The sequence below is a fragment of the Arachis ipaensis genome, chromosome B2 (genome assembly GCF_059453495.1).
Source record: "Arachis ipaensis isolate K30076 ecotype BB chromosome B2, ASM5945349v1, whole genome shotgun sequence".
NCBI lineage: Eukaryota > Viridiplantae > Streptophyta > Magnoliopsida > Fabales > Fabaceae > Arachis > Arachis ipaensis.
Genome location: NC_142437.1, coordinates 26,488,298 through 26,510,281, shown reverse-complemented (window position 1 = coordinate 26,510,281; position 21,984 = coordinate 26,488,298). Strand labels below are relative to the sequence as shown.

The 21,984-nt window shown below is 36.0% G+C and overlaps 1 protein-coding gene and 1 long non-coding RNA gene across 2 annotated transcripts; both read left to right on the top strand.

Moving 5' to 3' along the window:
• The first annotated feature begins 2,313 nt into the window (after nt 1-2,313).
• On the top strand, nt 2,314-2,775 carry LOC148573378 (uncharacterized). The gene is made up of 3 exons (XR_015905176.1): nt 2,314-2,347; nt 2,571-2,624; nt 2,712-2,775. It is a non-coding gene; the product is annotated as an uncharacterized LOC148573378 (long non-coding RNA).
• Nucleotides 2,776-3,072: 297 nt separating this feature from the next.
• LOC148573377 (uncharacterized) lies at nt 3,073-3,919 on the top strand. The gene is made up of 4 exons (XM_088505752.1): nt 3,073-3,113; nt 3,198-3,317; nt 3,460-3,525; nt 3,608-3,919. Exons 1-4 carry the CDS (start codon nt 3,073-3,075, stop codon nt 3,804-3,806), a joined length of 426 nt encoding a protein of 141 aa, XP_088361878.1. The 3' UTR covers nt 3,807-3,919.
• The last annotated feature ends 18,065 nt before the right edge of the window (nt 3,920-21,984 follow it).

The window sequence follows — 21,984 nt, the reverse complement described above, 5'->3', positions numbered from 1 at the left end:
AAGAAATATTACTCAAAGTACGTTACTATTTTACTCATCTTGTAGATTTTCCACATTTCAAAATCGAAAAACTAGGTTTTACTGTTCTTCTACGTTCTTGTAGGTTTTAGTGTTCTTTTTATTCTAACTCTCATTTTACTGTTTTTAATGTTCTCCTTGTTCTAGGTTTTACTCTTCTTCTTGGTTCTAGGTTTTACTGTTCTTCTTAGTTGTTCTAGTTTTGCTATTCTTCTTGTTCTAGTTCTAGTTGTAACTGAATTTTGGGAGTGTATTGCGTAATTTGGTGGGTGTATATGGAGTAATTTGTTGGGTGTATATAGCATAATCTGTTGGGTGTATATTTCTGAACTGATATAACGTAATATAGTCAACAGTTGTAATTGTTCTAATATTTGCTTGTCCATGGGTGTATATTGCTTGACCTTGTAATGTTGCTTGACCTTGTATATTTATGCATGTTTGAGTGAATTGAAACATTATTTTGAACTGATCTAATTAAATACTTATGAGAAATCGTATAGGTGTATGCGACTGATCTATGGGTGTATCTGACTGATATCTATGGGTGTATTTTTCATTTCAGAAAAAATAGCAGGCAGAAACCAAGCTGAAAAAAATGTAAGAACAAATATATGTCTTAGATCAAATCAGTTTTTCATAATAGAAATATATCTGACTCTAATTTTGCTTTGTTTACAGCAAACCAAAGACCTTAAGTGCGCAACCCATTTGTTGAGTGAGAAATTCAGAAATATGAGCGAGGAGAAGAAAATAATTGTTAAGGATTTGGGATTTGGTGGCCTGATGCACATCCCACCGCTAAGGGTGCATCACCAAATATTAAAGGAGTTGGCTAACTCCTTTAAATTAGGGGAAAACAGACTCAAAACCGGCTACGATTCGTTTAAAGTAAGACCAAAAACAATAGGGGCTGCGCTTGGCATCAACGCGTCAGGTAACTCGCTACAAACATAGGTGTATATGAGCCATATTCAGGTGTATTTCAATTGATGCTTGGGTGTATTTGAACTGATTTTCATACAATATTGTTTCCCTTTTTGTAGGAGATCTACTACCTCAGAAAGTCAATTATAAAGATCTTTCTGAAGACGACAAACAAATTTTTAGAAGATTCCAGGGTAAGACCCTAAAAAATCTGACAGATGAGATGATGGCTATTGGTGTTGATAATGAACAGGATCGCCTCATGTTTAAGAGGATTTTCATCCTCTATATACATATGGCATTCATGTTACCAATGACAATAAACAAAATCTCACCTGTGCACCTGACACCAATTTTCAAGATGGACACAATAATAGAGCGGAACTAGGGAGCACATGTTTTAAATTTTATCATCAATGGCATAGCAGATTATAATCTGAAAAAGAAAAAGGCAATTGACGGCTGCCTGTTTGTCCTGATGATAGTTTACTTTCATCTATCAAAAAATAAAGACAAGAAGGGGGCAGAAAGACCTCCAGAATCCTGGATTGCCAACTGGACTAGAGAGCAGTTGGTCGAGAGAATGAGGGCAGAAATGGAGGAACATATGATAAGTGAACAAAATATCTTATGTGTATTTTATTTACCTGAATGCTGCTAACTAAAATTTCTAATGTTTCAGGAAATTGTAAAGATGGACGAAACAAAGGAAAAAATGAAAGAAATAAAGAAAAAAGAAAAAAAACAAAAAACCAAAAAAACAAAAAAAGGAAGGCAAGTTCAACATCATCATCTGAGATTAAAACAACTGAAAGTGAGGTCCATTCTACCTCTGAGTCTGAGACTGAAGAAGACTCAGAGGATTCAACAAGGTAACAACCCACCCGAAAAGCCAAAAAGTAAGTAACATACTTGGATGTATTTTGTTTGTCCAGTTGGGTGTATTTTGTTTATCAAGTTGGGTGTATTTTGTGCATTCATTTGGGTGTATTTTATCCCTTTTAGTATGTTTTTAAATAATGATTGTTTGCCTTCCAGAATGGAGTCCAAAAAAAGAAAGAAGATTCAGGAAGATTCTGATTCAGAATCTGAATCAACTGATGAGTAATGTTCTGAAATTATTACTACTTTCCTTTGGGTTTATTATCAAGATTTCATGTATTAATAGAGCGTCTCTTATTAACTTTTAGAAGCGAAGAATCATCACCAGTAGAGAAGCAAAAAATAAAGAAAAAGACTCAGAGAACCCCAAAAAAGTAAGCACTTCTTTGGATAGTATTTTGTGATCAAATTAATTTTGTATTTCTAATTCATACTTGTTTTTTCCCCCCAGGACACAATCCAAAAAGAAAAAGGTCATTGTTGAGGATTCATCTCCTGAGCAAGCTCAATCCTATCATGGGTACAGTACTTTGTAAGCTATATTATCGTCTATCATCAAAATTATATTTGTTAACATGTTCTTTTATGCATGTACTGTCAAATTTGAAATTAGAACTGAAGAATTAGATGAATTCTTAAGGAAAAATAATGAAAAATCTGCTGCACAGGGGTATGTCTTGTTGGGGTGTATATTTCAGATTTTAAGGTGTTTTCTTTGCTAATAATTGTTTCTTGTTTGGCAGGGAGAAGGAAGCTGACCTGCGATCGACAGAAGGTCACTATGTATCATCTGAAACGTAAGAAGCTTTATTTGATAAAATCTTGTTATCCTGATTTAACAGTATGGTATTTTTTGTGAATAACATGTACTCTATTATGTTTAGAATACCGGAAGTAAACTTGGGAAGTGATGATCCTTCCTCTCAAGGACACACAGATCAAAGTAGCGTAAACAAACCAGCAGAGAGCATGTAATTTCTCTTTCAAATAACCGTTGCTTTTATTCTTTTATTACCTTCTACTTCTAATTCTGTATATATTTTTTTAGAAAAAAAAGCCCTTTATTGTTTTATTCGAGAAAAAAAAGGCAGGAAAAAAAAGTAAAAACTGCAAGTATGTAACTTCTCAAAAAACAAAGCCTGTCTTTCTTTTGAATGCGTCGGGTGTATTTTTGACTTTCTTAGGGTGTATTTTAGGTTGAGTCTGGTTGTAGAGTCAGCCAGTGAGCCGGCTGAAGAGAATATGATGGTAGTGAGGGAAGAGACACAGTCCAAAGTGCTTGCAATGTGAGTTTTTTCAAGAAAATTTCAACCTTATAACCTTTTTATTTTTGGAGGCTTTGTTAACCTTTTATTTTTCTTCTTGTTTAGAGTTCTGATTCAAGTTTGTCTACCACTGTCCCAAACAACCACTGTGCCGGAAATTGAACAAATACCTGTGACAGAAAATGAAACAACCCCTGTGCTACAAATTGAAGGAACTATAAAAAGGTAAGAAATAGTCTTGGGGTGTATTTGATTATAGTTTGGGTGTATATTATCCCTGTTGGGGTGTATATGATCTTTGTTGGGGTTCACAATTGATCCTTGACTAGTTTTTTTATAACATGATTAATTTTTTGTAACCCTGTAGCACTCCTGAACCACCCCAAAAACCTGAAGAAAGCACACCTACGCTTCCCCCAACTCCATCTAAAATGTAAGTTCATCAGAGTAAAATCAATGTTTGGTTATCATTCGTATATTCTTATTCTTATAATACGTTATACATGATCACGCAGTAATCCAGCCCCAGAAGACGCTGCTGCGCTGATGATGATGGCACGAACAGCATCATATGTTCCTAAAACAGATCCAATGCCATCATTCAGCCTTGGCTTGACTGATTCAAGCCAAGAAAAAGCAGCAACGCAGGAGGGAGCGTCAACGCAAGATGGAGAGAGGGCAAAAACTCTGGAAACCCCAAAACTGCTAGAATAATTAGGAGATCTGGTAGAAAAAATTGCAAGTAGTGGGGTAACAATAAAAGAAAAAAGTCCACAGATTCAAAAGGAGAGTGGCGGAGAGAGTTTCGAGAAGTTTGAAACTCCTGCGAGGACGAATGAAGATACTTCTGGCATGAAAGAGAAATGCTACCTCTGGGCCATACGAGTGAAGACATACGCAAATGGACTAACTAATGAGTTTGAGACCGTGTGCACACTCCAAGCCCAAGATAGATACATTTTGTCAAAACTACACCTTGCATCACTCGCAGCTGAAACACATATAGAAGCTGAGGTAATATTACAATAACATTAATATTTTTATCACCAAAATTAACTGCAATGCTGATTGATGTAAAATTGATTTCGGCATCTTTTTTTTAGATTGTCTCTGCCATGTGCTTCATCCTAAACTAGCAAAAGATTAAAAGGTTTCAAGAAGAAGTATACTGTCTCCCCCTGATATTGTGGTAAGGGTTGCTTCAACGAATTTTGGGTGTATTTTCTGCATTCTTTTGGGTGTATTTTCTGTCTTAAATTGGGTGTATTTTATGTGTTCATTTGGGTGTATATTCTGTGTTCAATTGGGTGTAGGTTGTATATTCATTTGGGTGTATTTTTTGTATTTGTTTGGGTGTATTTTCTGTATTCATTTGGTGGTTCACAATTTTTGCAGAACATGGCCATTGCAAATCATCCACAAGGGGTATTCTTACGGCCTAAAACCAATAAGCCGTTCAGGGTGGAAGACTACCCAATGTTTATACCCTTCTTGGACCTTAAAAAATTAGCATCGCATCGTTATGTAAGTTTTCATTTCTAAAACTTCTTATTACCATTTTTTACTTATGTGCCAAATAAACTAAAACAGTGTTCAATCTGAACATATTTCAAATATTTGCACCTGTTTGCCATTCACAACATTGGTGGTTATGGTTGGCTGATACAAGAAAGCAAAAATTTTATATAATCGACCCATATCACACGAAATCTCCGTCCGATAAGAGAACTGCCCTGAATACATTCATTGTAAGTTGGTTCTGTGTTCTGTATTTTAATAGTTGGGTGTATTTCTGTTCAATATAAGGTGTAACTTTGTGCTCCTTTGGGTGTATCCCTTTGTTGAATTTATTCATGTATTACTGATTTGTTTTGTGTTTTAAGGGATATGTAATTTCACGAATTAGAGTATATACTGGGGGGGGGGGGCACCTCTGAAGACAAGGGACAAGGACAAGGAAATTGTACCACCATACCTTCACATCTCAGGCTAAAAGATAAGGTATAAATCTTTCACTCTGAAAATTAAACTTTTCTATATGTAATTTGTAATTTATTTTCTTGATTTTTAGCTATGACTGTGCTATCTACGTAATGAAGTGGCTTGAGATATTTCAGCCCGCAAACATTAAAAGGCTGAAGTATGAGTGGGACAATTGGACCCAGGTAAATGTGTTTAAAACTAAATAACTCTGTATTACTTTACTCAATTAACATGGTTGATTAATCAGAATATTCTTTTTAACTGTAGGACGAGGTGGACCACTTCAGAGTAGAATATGCTTCCCGGATTCTATTCCATGAAATGAATCAAGACAAAGCTGAAGCCATTAGGGGAAGTAATGCAATAAGACTGTCCAAGCCATCCTCATTGTTATTGAGTCCATATTGTCAGATAGATTCTAAGGATATTGACACTGATTAATGTAACTGTTATATAGTCTTGTAACAAATTGAACACATGCTGTAAAAATTTGCTAATTATGAGTAAAACTCTCTCTACTGTATTCAAAATGTCTGAATTACAGGTACTATATTATGAAGGAAAACATCAAACTAAAAATACACTCATAACCTGACATTTTGTACACCCAAAGAAAGTTGAATATACACCCAAATATCTATCCCCTGATGCTTTATCCCTAAAACCCTGAATCCTAAAACCTAAACCGTAAACCCTAAACCTTAAAACCCTTAAACCCTAAATGCTAAACCCTAAAACCCTAAACCATAAACCCTAAAAACCTTAAACCGTAGTAAAAAAAAAACAATATTTTATAACATAATCAGCAGATTGTGAAGTGTATATATATATATATATATGTAAAATGTGAATCACAAGAAAATTCAGAAATACACCCAAAAGAACAGTGCTTTTACACCCATATTCTGTAACTATACACCCAAAGAGTTATCCACTGCTGCTGGTACCCTGAACTAATAATTCATAACATGTCCTTGATATTGGCTGGAATTTGAATGCACCACTGATGCAGCATCAAAGAGGTTTAACTGGATATAACAAATTCACATATTAGCTAAACTATTAACGAGAAAATTAAACTCAATCACCACATATTTAAAGAACAATACTTTTACCTCGTTTAAAACTTTCGTTTTCTTCTTCTTTGAGGAATTTGCAATCTGTTTGTCCAACTTTGAACCTAGCCTATTTTTTGGACGTCCTCTTGTTCGAATCCTTGTAGGGCTTTGAAGCTCGTTAACGGATTCCAAGTTGGCATCTTCGTGAGATAAAGAAGATGTCCCCTTCCTTTTGGCTTTCAATGATTCCATCTCAACCATGATGTTATCGCACGCACGGTGCAGAATTGCAGTCAGCTCCTCTGATTTTGATGCAAATTTGCAAATATTTTGCAAACGAAAAACCAATTCGTCAAACCTCTTGCTTCTTGGCTCCAACAATGGCTCGTCGTGGCTGCTCTTGATGTGTGTATGTCGCCTCTTTACCTTCTTGCTCCATCATTCCAATATATATATAGGTGACACTTGGCTTACTCATTCAAAGCTTAACACGCTTAGTGCGTAACGGTACAATATCCCTCTTGACTCGAATAATAAGCATTGACATTTTACCTCGGCTGCTACTGAGTCGTAAGTAACCACAAACTTGTTGAATATTGAGCTAGAAACTTGTTCTCTAACTTCGTATACTGAATAGCCTAGAGCGAAACTGGTTAATCTAGTGATGCAATTCGCCTTTCCTCTAAATTGTGCTTGGACTTCCCTAAACTTTTGATGAGTGTACACATCTTGAAACTGAGCTTCAATAGAGGATTTGGTTGCACACGGTATGACCGTATGAAAATCTGCAGCATCTGATTCTCTCTCTGCTTGCTCCCTACTTCCGAGGCAATTATCGTATTGTTTGACAAATTGAATAAGCAAGCTGTTACGGGTAATAAACTTGTTAAAAAATAAATGCATGCTCTCGCTCCTTTGTGTGCTTCTCATCCCAGCCCAGAAATGGTGATCCAGATAAATTGGAACCCATATATGACGGTCTTCGTAGAGATTTGCAGAATACACCCAAAAACAGACTATAAATACACCCAAAAAAAATTCAATTTACACCTCTGTTGCAGATTTTAAACAACATTACCTGACAGCCACTTGTTGTCCACAAGACCAAAATTAAGCAGAAAATCATTCCAATTCCTATCAAATGAGTCTTTACTATGAGAGTTCCAAACAACTTGGTTCATTTCTTGTTCAATTTCTACATGTCCCTTGTACCCGTTTAATTTTCTTGGAATCTTCTTCATGATGTGCCAAATACACCAACGGTGAATTGTTGTTGGCATACAAGCCTCTAAAGCCCTTTTCATTGATGCGCATTGATCGGTGAGAAACCCTTTCGGAGCATTTCCTCTCATGCAACGAAGCCAACATTGAAATAACCATTTGAATGATTCAATTTCTTCGTTTTTCATCAAAGAGCATCCAAGAAGTGTTGACTGACCGTGGTGATTCACCCCGACAAAAGAACCATAAACCAAATTATACCTGAAACAAATTACCATAGTGCAGAATGAAAAATCATTACGTACACCCAAAAAATGATTTTATACACCCAAAAACACCCAATATACACCTCTGCGGTAGATTCATAAAAAAACATTAATTTAGCATCATAAACAGGGACAGTTTATTACCTGTTTGTATTGTAGGTGGTGTCAAATAAAATAACATCTCTGAAATACTCAAAGGCAACTCTACTTCTTGCATCAGCCCAAAAAGCCAGCTTAATTGATTGATCCTCCTCAAGTTCAAGCTCAAAAAAGAAATTCTGATTCTTTTCTTTCATTCTTAACAAATATTTCCTGAATTCCTTTGCATCTTCTTGTTCAGAAACATTTCGCACTTCTCTCGTAATGTAATTCCTCACATCCTTTTCAATAAAATTTAACTCGCGGTGACCCCCGGCAGCCGCAACAAATGATTGGTAAGTTTTGCTTGGTCTAATACTAGCCTCCTCGTTATTCTCTATTGTACGACGAATGAACATGCTTAATTCCCTGTGCTGTTTGAGCATCTCTACTTTACTTGGACAGCAAGGGTGTGAATGATCCAGCACAACCTTTGAAATGATCCAAGCACCAACATCCTTCAATGTGTGTATATAAATTCTTGCAAAACAGTTTAAACCGGCTGTCGGATTTGTCTTCTCGGTCGGAGATATTTTAGATTTCCATTTTCCCTCTCTGCTACATGTAATCAATTGATTCTTAATCTCGTTTTCCTTCCTATTTCTGCTCCGAACTCTTGTAGAAAAACCTGCAGCCTTGGTGTAGTTCCTGTAAAATTTTCCAGCATCTCCAAGGGTGGTAAAGGTCATTCCAACCTTGGGAACAAACTAGTCATCAACAACACAGAGAGGCTGCAGAATACACCATGTCAAAAACTAAAAATACACCCAATAATGTCTGATCTACACCCGAACGACAACAACTCAACTTAAATAACAAAAAAAAGTCATAAACTATAAATACACCCAAAAAATTCCGATCTACACCCGAGCGTCTGCTATAAATTGTAGATAATTAATCAAAACTAATACATTAGATTCAATCCACAGATTTATGTTCACGCATTAATTTCACAGTCAATGTTCAGGAATTATTCAGCTAGACAAACATAAACCAATAACCGCATCAAAATCAGAGTAATCGTAATAAGCTGAATGTAAATCAAACCTCAAAAACTTTGTTAGATTCAAATTCAAAATCCACTTCGCCCTGATTCAGTTGAGAATCTGAGGTTGAATCATCCATTATCTTCAAAATGAGTTCAAAATTTGATTTCAGAAACTACAAAATAAAAAAAAACGAACCTAGAGTTACAGAAAGAAAACTCACATCAATAACGAAGAACAAACGAGTGATAAAACACAGCAAAAAGAACGATAAAAAAGGCAGGGAAGACGCGCGAGAAGGAGAACGAAGAAGGAAACGAGATCTTTCAAAAATTGGAAGTTATATATTCGCGCGTTCTGTTATATAGCGTGTGAACGATACGTAACATTAGGAGTGCGTTTTGGGGAGAAGTTATTTTTTGGACTTGTAAGGCTTACAAGCCCTAATCGCTTGTATGCGAAGCTTTTCTGAAATGCATATATACAACTATGACACCTCATTAGTTTCATTATATAATCATACAATCATCCTTCATTAAAGCCAAACGGGGCTTATGCCTCTATATATGCAATAACCGAACTTGCATGTTATCCAAACAAAAGAGAGAGTGGCCGAATTTCATGGTGAAAACCGTGAGTTTCTTATATTTTTCTTTTTTCGATTTCTTTTGATTCGTAACTCCAATAAAAAATTTAATCTGGTAAAAGTGTTCGTATCTTCCTCCTCTACAAGTTGGTAATACTTTTGTCCAGTAGAAGTTGATGGTGACGTAGCTCCCCTTCCCCTCGAGTTCGGCCAATTAGAGTTCTAGGAGACACAGACGATTTCTGACGTTTTCTTTTTCGGCAGCTCGGTCAGAAAGCTTCTCCAGAGCCTCGAGCATTTTGATTTTATACGGAGGTAGGATTTTGTAATCTTATAATAATTATATGTGAATTTGATAAGTGAATGTTGATTTGGTTGATTATTGTTTGAGTTTGAATGAGTTTATGTTAAATTATTGTTGCTGCTTGTGATTTGTTGGTTTGGCTATGAGGAACAACTCAGCTGTAATTGTTTTAATGATTTTGGGACTGTTGTGATGTGGTATTTTGAGGAAATTGAAGAGATTTGGTGGTTGAAAGATTAAATTAAAAGTTGAAAAATCGGTAACCGAGAGACTCAAAAACGGATTAAAATACAAGTAATATTTTGCAAAGGAAGGGGTAAGGATTTCGGTTTTAGTATAAAAGAAAGATTAGTAATTACATTTTATTTTTTGAAGGGTAATATTGTATTTGTATATAAAAATCGAGGTATAATTTACAATTTTATAAGTTTCTGGGTATTTTGGGTAATAAGTAAAGTTCAGGAATAAAATGAGTATTTTATAAAAGTTCAGGTTATATTTATAAAAGTTTAAAAATAAGGTTTTATAAAGTAAGTTTTAAAAGGAGATTATAAATATTATTTTAAATACTTCTTTAAAATTACTCATTTATATTAAAATAAATCATTATTATAATTAGTATTTATTAAAGATATTATTTTATAAGAATATTATAATGTGTAATATTAATGAGTAAGCAACCAAGCAAGGTAATCCTAAAAGCTTTAGAGAACGCAGACTTAATTAAAATACTTTATAATTCTTTTCCATAAGACACTTAGGGAAAGGCGAGGGAATAATGCGAAGATAAATTATATTGTGAAATGATAAGGAAGAAAAGAAAGAAAGAAAGAAAGAACAAAAAGAAAATGAGATAAGTAAAGATATGGTGGTGAGCCCACTGAGATTCGCTTTCCAGAGATACATCGGCTACTCCAGGGGATTGTCGCACCTGTAAGATAGAGGTTGCTTACAGAGGTTATGACACTGGAAGCCAAACTCAAACAAAGGTTGCTGAGTTAAGTGAAAATAAAATTCAATAAATAACCAAGAACAAAAGAATTAAAAGAATCTAAAGAAACTCTGCCATAGAAGAGCAGAGGGCAGGAATAAAAGAATGTATTAATTAAAGGGATCTCTATCACAGTAGAGTAGAGAGCAAAGATTGAAAAGAAATTGAATGTTGTTTGGGCTTTAGTGCCAAGTGTCTAGTGGGGACGGTGATACGTAACACTCACTTGATACTATAAAGACGGCTCAGTGAGGACGGCGATACGTAACACTCACTAGAGACCGAAAGGAAGGTTCCCCCATGAGGACGGCGATGCGTAACGCTCATGGAGGGGACATTGGCTGAGATAAGAACGGCGGTACGAAACGCTTATCTCAGGACCAGTGTCGGGAATTGATGCACCACTATTTTATGGTACATTTTAGGCTGAATTGAGTGGATTTTATCCATTATTCCCATACTTATTCATACAATTTGCATGTTTTATATTTTCCTTCTTAATTTTGTGCTGTGATTGAAAACATGCTTCTTTGTCCTTAAATTTGCTAATTTTAATTTTCTCCTACTACCATTCGATGCCGCAATATGTTTGTTAAGTTTTTTCAGGGTTTATAGGGCAGGAATGGCTTAGAGGATAGAAAGGAAGCATGCAAAAGTGGAAGGAACACAAGAAATCAAGTATTTCAGAATATGGTAGCGACGCGCACGCATGGACAACTGATGAGGCGCAGAAGTTGGTGAATTAAAAATTATTAAAATAGTTACGTTGTAAGTATAGTTCTTAACTCACCGAAAATCTGCCTATCAATTTAGAAATATGTCACAAAGAGTTTAGATTAAAAATTACTGGGAGTTTAAGTCACAGGTCGTCTCCCTACGAGTTGCAGAAAAGTGTGCTATTTTATTAATTAGATGTTCCAAGAAGTTGAGTTAAGTAAATTGAAAATTAAATTGAGAAAATTTAAATAATATGAATAAAAGCCTTGACTGGGAGTTGATTAGTTGGAATCTCTATTATTGATGGGATGATTTCAAGATTAATTTATAATTAATGGTTGTTCTGTTTAGTTATCCTTTACTAGGTAAAGGAAAGTCAAACAAGTTGGAATGCTAGATCTGTTCACGAGTTGCAACCCACTTAGTTCAAAGGGATTGGTGTTAGTGATTAGATAACAATCCAACAGTTAACCCAATTATAAATTTTCTTTCAATCCTTCCAACTCAAGAGTTCCTTTCAATCAACTCCCTATCAAGTGAGGAAATTACTCACTCATTGTAAATAATAAATCCATAACACATGAAAGGGAATTAAAAGAAGACATGATTATTGGAATGGAAAAATAAATTAAAATGGAAGAAATAATCCTTGTATCAAATAATCATGAAAGTATTCAAATGACAAAATTGAACAAAGCAAAGAACATGGAAGAATAAAACCAAGTTAAGAGAACGAACTAGAATGACGAAGTCTTGATGAGGAAGATAACTCTTCTCAATGTTCCAATGCTAAGACCAATTGAAAATTAAAATCCTTAAACCTAGAGAGAGAAACCTAAGGGAGTAAAACTATGCAGATCGCGCACGTCACGCGATCGCGTCGCTCATGCAGACGCGTCATTCGCGTTTCTACTTTGCCACGCGGACGCGTCGCCCATGCGGCCGCATCACTCGTGCTATTCCATGCCGCCCGGTCGCGTCATCCATGCGGCCACGTCGCTTCAAATTGCTCTCTTCCGCGCGGTCGCGTCATCCATGCGGCCGCGTCGCTTCTCGCTGGTCATCTCCTCAATTTCTTGTGTTCCTTCCATTTTTTGTAGGCTTCCCTTCCAATCTCCAACTCATTCATGCCCTATAAAGCCTGAAACACTTAACACACAGATCACGGCATCGAATGGAATAAGGGAGAAATAAAATACATAATTAAAAGTCTCTATGAAGCAAGTTTTCAACCATAAAATATCTTTAGGAAGGAAATATAAATGCATGCTTATTTAATGAATAAGTGGGCAAAGATCATGATAAAACCACACAATTTAAACACAATATAAACCATGAAATAGTGGTTTATCAACCTCCCCACACTTAATCATTAGCATGTCCTCATGCTTAATTGAAGGAGATAAATGAAATGAGTAAGAACATGTAAAACCTATGAAATGCAATGCAACCTATATATATATGAATGCAACTATATGATTCTTGTCCACTTGATCAAAAGTAAGTAAGTTCTTCAAAACAATTATAATTCAAATTCTACTAATTCAATTCTTATAAAGTAAGAGCAGATAAAAATGCAAGAGGCTAGCTCATGAAAGCAGGGAACATAGAAATTCAAGCATGGAACCCTCACTGATGGTGTATGTACACTCTAGTCTCTCTAGTGTATAGGGTAATCACTCTATCCTTCTCTAATCATGCTTTCTAATTTTTGTTCTTCTCCTAACCAATCAACAACATTTATTATACCAATGCAAACATCATGAGGTCTTTTTAAGGTTGTAATGGGGCTAAGGTACAGGTAGGGGTATACATTTGGTCAAGTGAGCTAATAAATTGAATCTTTAATTAACCCAAGCTTCAACCCAACCTATATATTTTTAATGTAATCTTAAAGTTCATACCTAGCTACCCAGAATTCCCTTTTTCTATTCATACTCATGTATCAACTTTATATTTGGTTCTATCATATGTGCATTGATCTTTGAATTCTGAATTTAACATTGGGGTAATTTTTGTCCCCTTATTTATTTATATAAAATTTTATTTATTTATTATTTTTTTAAAATTTTTTTTGACGTTAAAATAAATATAGCTTATCAATGCACATAGATTTTTAATTCTTATAGTTTCACATGAGTAGGTATCCAAATTCCCATTAAATTCTCATGACACATTCCCTTAACAACTTTTGTTCCCACAATTTCCCATACTTAACTAGCACACACAATTCTATCTTAAGCTAACCAAAGATTCAATTTGGGATATACAATTGTTTTTTAGCTTAAGGTTAGTAATGTGGTAAAATATAGAACAAATGGGATTTAAAGGCTCAAAGTGGTTAACAAAGGTAATTGAAAAGGGTAGGCTTAATTTGGATAGGTGAGTTTAAACAATTAATGGCCTCAATCATGTGCAAGCATGCAAATATAATAAATATTGGACATATAAGATAAAACAAAATATAGATTACAATCATAGAGAAGTAAGCACACAAGAATGAAATAATTATGGTTAAATAATGTAACCATACATAAAGGCTCAAATCTTTCACAGGTTGTGTGTTCTTTAGCTCAAATGTCATGTTCCAAATACAACTCAAGCAAATTTATCATAAAATTTTGAAAAATTAGTGAAATTTTGTTCCAAAGATAGATTCTTAAAAGAAACTTATTGTCCTTTCAATCAAGTAGAACATGCATGCAACTATCCTAACCTATGCAATTTATTCTATTCTATAAAGGAAAGAAAATCTAACTAAAATATCCTAATTATTGGTGCTAGGGAAAAGAAATTACCTCCGGAAGTCAGGTACTGACCGACCTCCCCACACTTAAGGCTTTGCACCGTCCTCGGTGCCGTCTGTCAGGAACAGGGGTGGGCTGGTGGCAGTATCTCCACAGTCGGGACCATGATGGCTCCCTGTGCTAGTAAAAGAAGTGGAGTCCGGGGTATCCGAGTCCCTGAAGTGTCCCTTGAGTAGCTCCTTGAGGTGTTTGAATCGGCGCTCGTTACGGCACTCTCTCAACTTAGCTTTGTGTTCTTGCCGATCCAACCTTGTGATTATCTGCTGGAGCAATTCATCAGTTGTAGGTGCTTGTGGTGTTGAAGAAGGGTTATCTTCAACTGGAGCAGTAGGAAGACTTGTAGTGGCTGCTGGAAGTCTGAGGTATTTCCCGTAAGGGACATACTGATCATCCCGTGAAAGCACGGCTTTGGTGTCCCCAGCTCTGTAGGAGACTCCGACTGCTGAGACAAGATCTGAGACCAAGGCGGGGAAAGGTAAGTTGCCCGCAATTTGTACGTGTTCCATAGCATTCCGGATATGTCTTGAGAGATTCAGAGGTTGGTCTGTAAGGATGCACCATAGTAGAACAGCCATGTCCGCAGTGAAGGAGGACTCATGAGTTCTCGGAAAGACGTAATGGGACATGATCTGTGCCCATACGCGAGCCTCCAAGGTAAGTGCTGAAGCCAAGATTCCCTTAGGGCAGGTACGGTGGTATCCGTAGATCCAACGGCTGCCAGGTAATACGATAACTCCGAGAACGGAGTCCCAGCCAAATTGGTACCTCTGGCGCTTAAGTGCGGCTTCTTGAAAGGCGTTCATTCCTGCTGGAATAGGGGAAAGACTCAGAGCTTGCTGAATGGCCTCTTCTGTGATGGGGACTTGCTTCTGCCGGACATAAACAGACGGCAGGGATGGCATGTAGAAGTTAGAGTAGAACTCAACTACCCAAGAAAGATTGACCTGCCTTGGCTGTCTCCGTAGGAAACCCCATTGTCTTCGTTCAATTTGCGGCTCAACAAAGGTAGCAATATTGGACGGGAGGATAAGAAGGTATTCATTGTTATAGTTTCTTTCTGCCAGGATAGGGAACATCTGCTCACAGTAGCGATTGGGAAATCGCGCAGTATCCTTTGCTGGAAAGGCTTTATCCTTTTCATCAACCTTTATTATCCTCTTAACTCATTTTGTTGAGGGCTTGACTACGGTTGAAGAAGGCTCTGCCACTAATGCTCTTTTATTTTGACGTTAGGATTTTTGCCAGTAAAGAATTTCATAAAAATAGTCGTGTTGTAGATATAGTCTCTAAACCGACAGAAATCCCTTCGTACAAACGTTTTGGTTGTCACAAGTAATAAACACCTATAAAATTGATAACCGAGTATTTAAACCTCGGGTCGTCTTCTCAAGGAATTGCAGGGAGGTGTTCTTATTATTGATTATGAAAAAGTGTGTTTTTGGGGAATGTTGAGTTTGGGCAATGGGCACAGATATATTTAAATGACAAGTAAAATAAATAAATAACTGTAAACTAAACTCTTGGCAAGGTAAGAGAAATTGGAAGTCCAGACCAAGTTATCTTTATCAATGATAATGAAAATTGAATCTTAATTCCACTTAGTCAACCTTTACTAAAGTAAAGGAAAGTCAAGGGACTAATTAGTTTGATCTTCGAATCCTATTTATTTCCTAAGAAAAGATTGGGATTATTGAAGTTCAATTCAATTGGCAAGATAACAATTAACAATTATGCTGTTGAGTTGGATAACTCCTGAGTTACTGATTTCTTAACCAAGACCAAAAGGGGAAAAGTAAATCTACTGGAATAAGAATGCCTTCAGATGGGAAGCAATAATCATGTAAATAAAAGAGAGCAATAATAACTGAAATACCTCAAATAACATTAATTCAAGTAATCTGAAACAGTTCATAAACTAAATTGGGAAAAATAAATAAAAATAAAGAACCTGGGCTTGAGAGTCACTCCTAAAACTAAGAGAAGTCCTAAATCCTAAGAGAGAGAGAGAGAGAGAGGAGAGAACCTCTCTCTCTAAAACTACATCTAAAACATGAAAAGTGAATTATGAGAGCCTGTCCATGAATGGATGCATTCCCCCACTTTATAGCCTCTAATCTGTGTTTTCTGGGCCACAAACTGGGTCAGAAATAGCCCAGAATTGGCTGGTTGCGAATTCAAATGCGCTGATTTCCGTCACTGCGACGTGGCCGCATGGAGCACGCGGTTGTGTCACCTAGCGTCAGGGAAACTATAGCATATTATATATCAAATCGAAGCCCTGGACGTTAGCTTTCCAACGCAACTGAAACCGCGTCGTTTGGACCTCTGTAGCTAAAGTTATAGCCATTTGAGTGCGAAGAGGTCAGGCTGGACAGCTTAGCAGTTTCTCCAACTTCTTGTATTCCTTCCACTTTTGCATGCTTACTTCCCATCCTCTGAGCCATTCCTGCCCTGTAATCTCTAAAATTACTTAACACACATATCAAGGCATCTAATAGTGATAAGAGAGGATTAATATTAGCAATATAAAGGCCAAAGAAGCATGTTTTCAATCATAGCACAAAATCAGAAAGGAAAACATAAAGCATGCGATTAGTATGAATAAATGGGTAAAGAGTTGATAAAAACCACTCAATTGAGCACAAGATAAACCATGAAATAGTGGTTTATCAACAACGCACACACGTGACTATTGCATTCGACATATGACGCGCACGCATGGATGATGCATACGCGTGGTCAGTGAAAAGTCCAGTGACGCTTATGTGTGGCTGACGCGTGACAGAGCGTCACGTGCTGCATTAAACAGAAAATATTGGGGGCAATTTCTAGGCTGCTTTGGACCCAGTTTCATGTCCGAAAATACTGATTAGAGACTACAGAGTGGAGCTGGAAGGGGGTCATTCAATCATTCACACATTTTAGGTTTAGATGTAGAATTCTAGAGAGAGAGGCTCTCTCCTCTCTCTAGGTTTTAGGGTTTTTAGGTTTAGCTTTTCTCAAATTCATATTTCTACCTTACTTTTATTTAGTTTTCTTCTACTTTTATTTGTTCTAGTACTTTGATTTGTCTACTTCTATCATTGATTCCTTTATGTTGCCAATTTAGTTTATGAACTCTTCTGTTTCCTTTTGATCCATATTAATGAAATTTATGTTTCCATGTTTATGATTGCTTCCTTTAAGTTGTTGTTATCATTTTCTCTTGCAATTCTTAGTTTTAGATTTTGCTATGTCTTGTTAATTTTCTATGTTTTTATTTTATACCTTCCAAGTGTTTGATAAAATGCTTGATTGGATTTTAAATTAGATTTTTATATTCTTAACTTGGATTGATCAATTAGAGACTCTTGCGTTATCAAAATTCTTTCGTTGATTGGTGATTGAGACTTGCTGGTTGGCTTAGGATTCACCAAATCTGGTCCTTGATTAGGACTTGTGAACTTAAGTTGATTTTGCTCACTTGACTTTCCTTCATTGTTAGAGGTTAACTAAATGAAAGCAAAAGGAAATTAACATCACAACTGATGATGATAATGAGGATAGGAATTCCAATTCTCAATCCTTAATAGGACTTTTCTTAGTTGTTATTTTATTTCCTTGATATTTACATTTCTTGTCTCTTATCACAAAAACCCCAAAAATACTTTTCCATAACCAATTATAAGTATACTTCCCTGTAATTCCTTGAGAGACGACTTGAGGTTTAAATAATTCGGTTTATTTTTATTGGGTTTGTATTGTGACAAACAATTTAAACATTGACTGAGGTTTTAGTTGTCGGTTTAGAACTATACTTGCAACGCGATAATTTTTGTGAAAATCTTTACCGACATTTTTCCTCCGTCAGGAATCGGGCAACAAACCGACACATGAGCTCATGGCCTGTATAGAACTAGACATGCATCATACTTGTTCGCGTATACTTGTTGTGATTATGTTTTCATGATTGTGTGTGCTTGTGATTGGATTCTATGTTCTGTAATTGCTCTCTGATTTGTGTTTATCTTGCATTGTTTGTGCCTATGATTGATTCTGCTTTGTGATTGAGTTTTAATGGTGATTCATGTTGAATTGGGCCATAGGCCGAGTTGATTTAATTTGGACGAGAGACTGAGTTGATTTGATTTGGGACAAAGGCTGTGATTGGAAGGACCAGTGGTAAGATTTGGTTAAAATAGTTTCTTAGCAAGTGGTGAAATATATGAAATGTCATTTTGCGTGAAATTTTTATAAGAAAAAATATGAGTTTCAAATTTGGATAATGAACTTAACTCCTAACTCTGACCCTACTAACAACTCCCCAGTTCTTACCCCCTATCTCCACCCCTTTCAGCTACAGGTGCGAAGGCTTATTGCGAAGTTACGGGAGCACAGAGGAATATGTTTACGAGTTGAGTTGTGAGAATTTATTTTCCCCTTTCCTTGCTAGTTAGGGTTTTATTCAGAGGGGTAAGTTCTATAATTATTTTTGTATGTAATACTACAATGCATTATCAATATTAAGTATGTGAATATGTGGTTGTTTGTTCTTGTTAGAGAAGTTATAAATTTTAGTAAAACCATCGATAGATTTACGCATAAAGACTCAATATTTAATAGATAATAAAAGGAATTAGATTGGTAACGCCTTACTTTTGGTACGATGATGAGGTGCTAAAAGTTAGGGTGTTACACTTTGCTTTTACTCCAAGTTTTGATTTAGACCGTGGATCTTCTACTATCTAGTTTTGACTTTGATTTCTCCATGGTTGCTTGATTAGTGCTTGAGACTTTGTTGATTTCTTCTTGGTTCCTCTATGTAGCACAAATGGCGGAATTTTTTTTATGAGCTCTGATCTTATGCAACTTGCTACTTAGTTGTAGCCCTTTCTTCTTACTTAGTTTTGGCAACAAGCTTTTTATTCTTTAACACTCCATAGCTTCTGCACTTTCCTTTTCTTTCTTTCTTCCTTGCTAAGTAACGTGACCGAAGTGAAAAGAGAGAGAGAAGAGAGAAGAAAGGATTTTAGGTTTCGGTGGAAGCTTCAAGAAAATTAATTGGAATGAGGGGTTCAAGTATCTGAAAGTGGGAGTAGGTAACCATATGAGGCTTGAAAGATTTTGGGCTCATTCCTTTATTTCCTCCTATTTGGTTCATGGACTTGTGATTGGACTTGACTTAGTTATGATGGATCACAATATATGGGCTTGATTATTTGTTCCTTAGGCCATGTTTATAAAATTATTTTCCTGCACACAAGCACAACATAATCATATAAACAATTAATTATTCTAATAATGTTTGTTCATTATTTTAATTAAATATTAGTTTTTCAAACTCAACCATCTCTCCCTTGATGACAGATATTATTAAAAAATGAATTAAAAAAGATTAGGAAAGAAAACTTCCCTTTGATGAATGATTCATGTAATACTCTCCCTTTCTTTTGATCACCATGCTCCCTCGTAATATGTACTTTGATCAACCTGATTTGAACAATTCATTAATAGAAATAATGCCTATATTCAAGCAATAATATGCTCCTTTGATCAGGCGATAATGACCCGATTTGAAAGGATTAAGATAAAAATTTTCAAGAATTGTAGATCCTTTAAACAGAGCAGGATTTCAACAATTAAAAGCTCATAAATCCAATTATAACGGGGAACATGTACAACCCATGTTCTCACTCAGATCCAATGCTTAATCAAGATGCATAGTAAACAAAGCAGAGCAAAGTATTTCACCAACTAAAAACAGAACTGAAGCAGTGCAAAGCTTGAAATAGAGCTCAAAACCGAATCAGAGCTAAAAAAGAGCATGATGTTGATGTTCTATTTCTATTTCAATTTATTTTTATCCTTTCTCCCCCTTTTGTTATCAAGGAAGAAAACCTGCAAACACAAACAACAATTAACACAGCCAAAATAGCAAATCATGCATACCAAATAGAGTGTAACATGGTTAAAGTTATTACAGTCATCCAAGATAAAATAAAGTTCAAGATTAGCTAAAAATGTTTTAAATTTCAAATTTCAGAAACAACAAAATATGAGTCATTCAGAGGCAGCAGAGAGCAAGACTAGGCATCTTCGTCCGCAGTGTCCAAGGCATCTTCATTTTCGTCAACCATAGCCTGGTCCTCATCAAGCGAATCAAGATGTTTCAAAAACACCTCGATCCTATCATGAGACTTCATTAAGGATTTTTCATTTTGTATGGCAATCTTTCCCTGTTCTTTACCCGATCGGACCATCTGTTTGGTCATATAAAGACAAATTCTTGAAGAATGTCTTTAACTATCCTAGTGATCAAGTATTTATGTGAATATGAGGTACTAGCAACCGAGGGAGAGGGAAGGCTCTCGTCCTCACTTTCATACGTTGCCGAAGCCTTAGTACCCTTGAATCCTTTTCCTTTAGCCTGTTTAGGTTCACCACCTCCTTTGATAATAGACACCTTGTTCTCAACGGGCTCATTGCTCAAATCAATATTAAAATATTCAAACAGACAAGTTAAAAATATTTCATACAGAAGAGAGCTCTTTTTATCGCTTTTGACACAATCCCACATGTGGCGAATCATAAGATATGCAAAAGAAATAGGAATAGAGTTCAAAATGGCATAGAGCACAAGAGTATCACAAACTGTTACCCTTTAATATGATCCGCTTTGAGGCATGATTATGTGATTAATGATGCGATGCAACAGAGTCCTAACAGGACCTAGGGCCTTGTGCGTGGGAGTTGTGCCATCCATAGAGGAGATATTTTCACAGATTCTAGCCAGGACTTCTTGGTGAGAGATGCCAACATGGTTGTCCCATTTTCCAGACATATAGACATTCGTCCCTGTGTCTTGGTATCCGAGGGCTTCACCAATGGTTACATCATTCAAAATAAACTGAGTATTTTTAGCAAAAGAATGAAGTTCTCCTTCATGAAAAAGCAAATTTGCATAAAACTCTCGCACCAGGTTCGGATTGACAGGCTTTCTAATGTTGAAAATATTAGTCCATTTTAGATCATGAAAACTATTTTTAAAATCAATCCCTTTTTCAGATAGAGCATCAAGATCAACAACATAAGAGGAGCAGAGAGTTCGGTTCAAAAGAACTTGTTTATGAAACTCATAGTCAGTGCAAATGGTAAAATGATGATGATTATAATAAGAGTGTGATGGTTTACCATACTTTTTTTTGAACTCAAGAGAATCAAGATGTGGAGACTCTCTAGTATTGTGAAGTATGGACTTTCTTGGACTTTTGGAGGGACGAGCAGAGCATCCGGAAGGATGAGGAGTAAAGCGACGAGGAGGAGATGGTGGACGGTCTTCTTCTTCCTGCATGGTGCCTTTTCCCTTTCCGTCTTTCCCACGAGAGAATTTGGCTCCCTTGTTAGCAGAGGGACCCTTCGGATGAATTGTTTTTTCTGGCCATGGATTCGCTCAGTTGAGATGAAGAAGATGAATGTGGGTGTGAGATTGGGGTTGTTTAGATTGAGGAGGATTTCGAGAAGGGATGAATGCACCAGTACTCCTTCTTGTTGCTATTTTCTTTCTCATATTGAATGATGGAAGGAAGGTTGAAGGAAAGAGAAAGCGTCGAAAAGGGTTAGTGGAGGAGAGAGAGGTTATGAAACCATAATTAATGCTTAGTGGAAAACTTCTCTTTTAAAGCAAAAGAATTTATTAAAATGATTTTCAAGAAATTTTGAATTTTAAAGCAATGAAATATGAAGTGACAAGTCATTAGGGATGATAAAAGTTTTTGATTGACATGACTTGAAATAGAATGGAAAGAGAAAGACTTGAATAAATAAAGAAATTATTAAAAAAGGGTTTTATGATTTTG

Coding starts and splice junctions, on each gene's coding strand:
- LOC148573377 (XM_088505752.1), top strand. CDS start 3,073: ATGGTAGTGAGGGAAGAGACACAGTCCAAAGTGCTTGCAAT. Junction 3,114..3,197: donor CAGTCCAAAGTGCTTGCAAT/GTGAGTTTTTTC, acceptor CTTCTTGTTTAG/AGTTCTGATTCAAGTTTGTC. Junction 3,526..3,607: donor CCCCCAACTCCATCTAAAAT/GTAAGTTCATCA, acceptor ATGATCACGCAG/TAATCCAGCCCCAGAAGACG.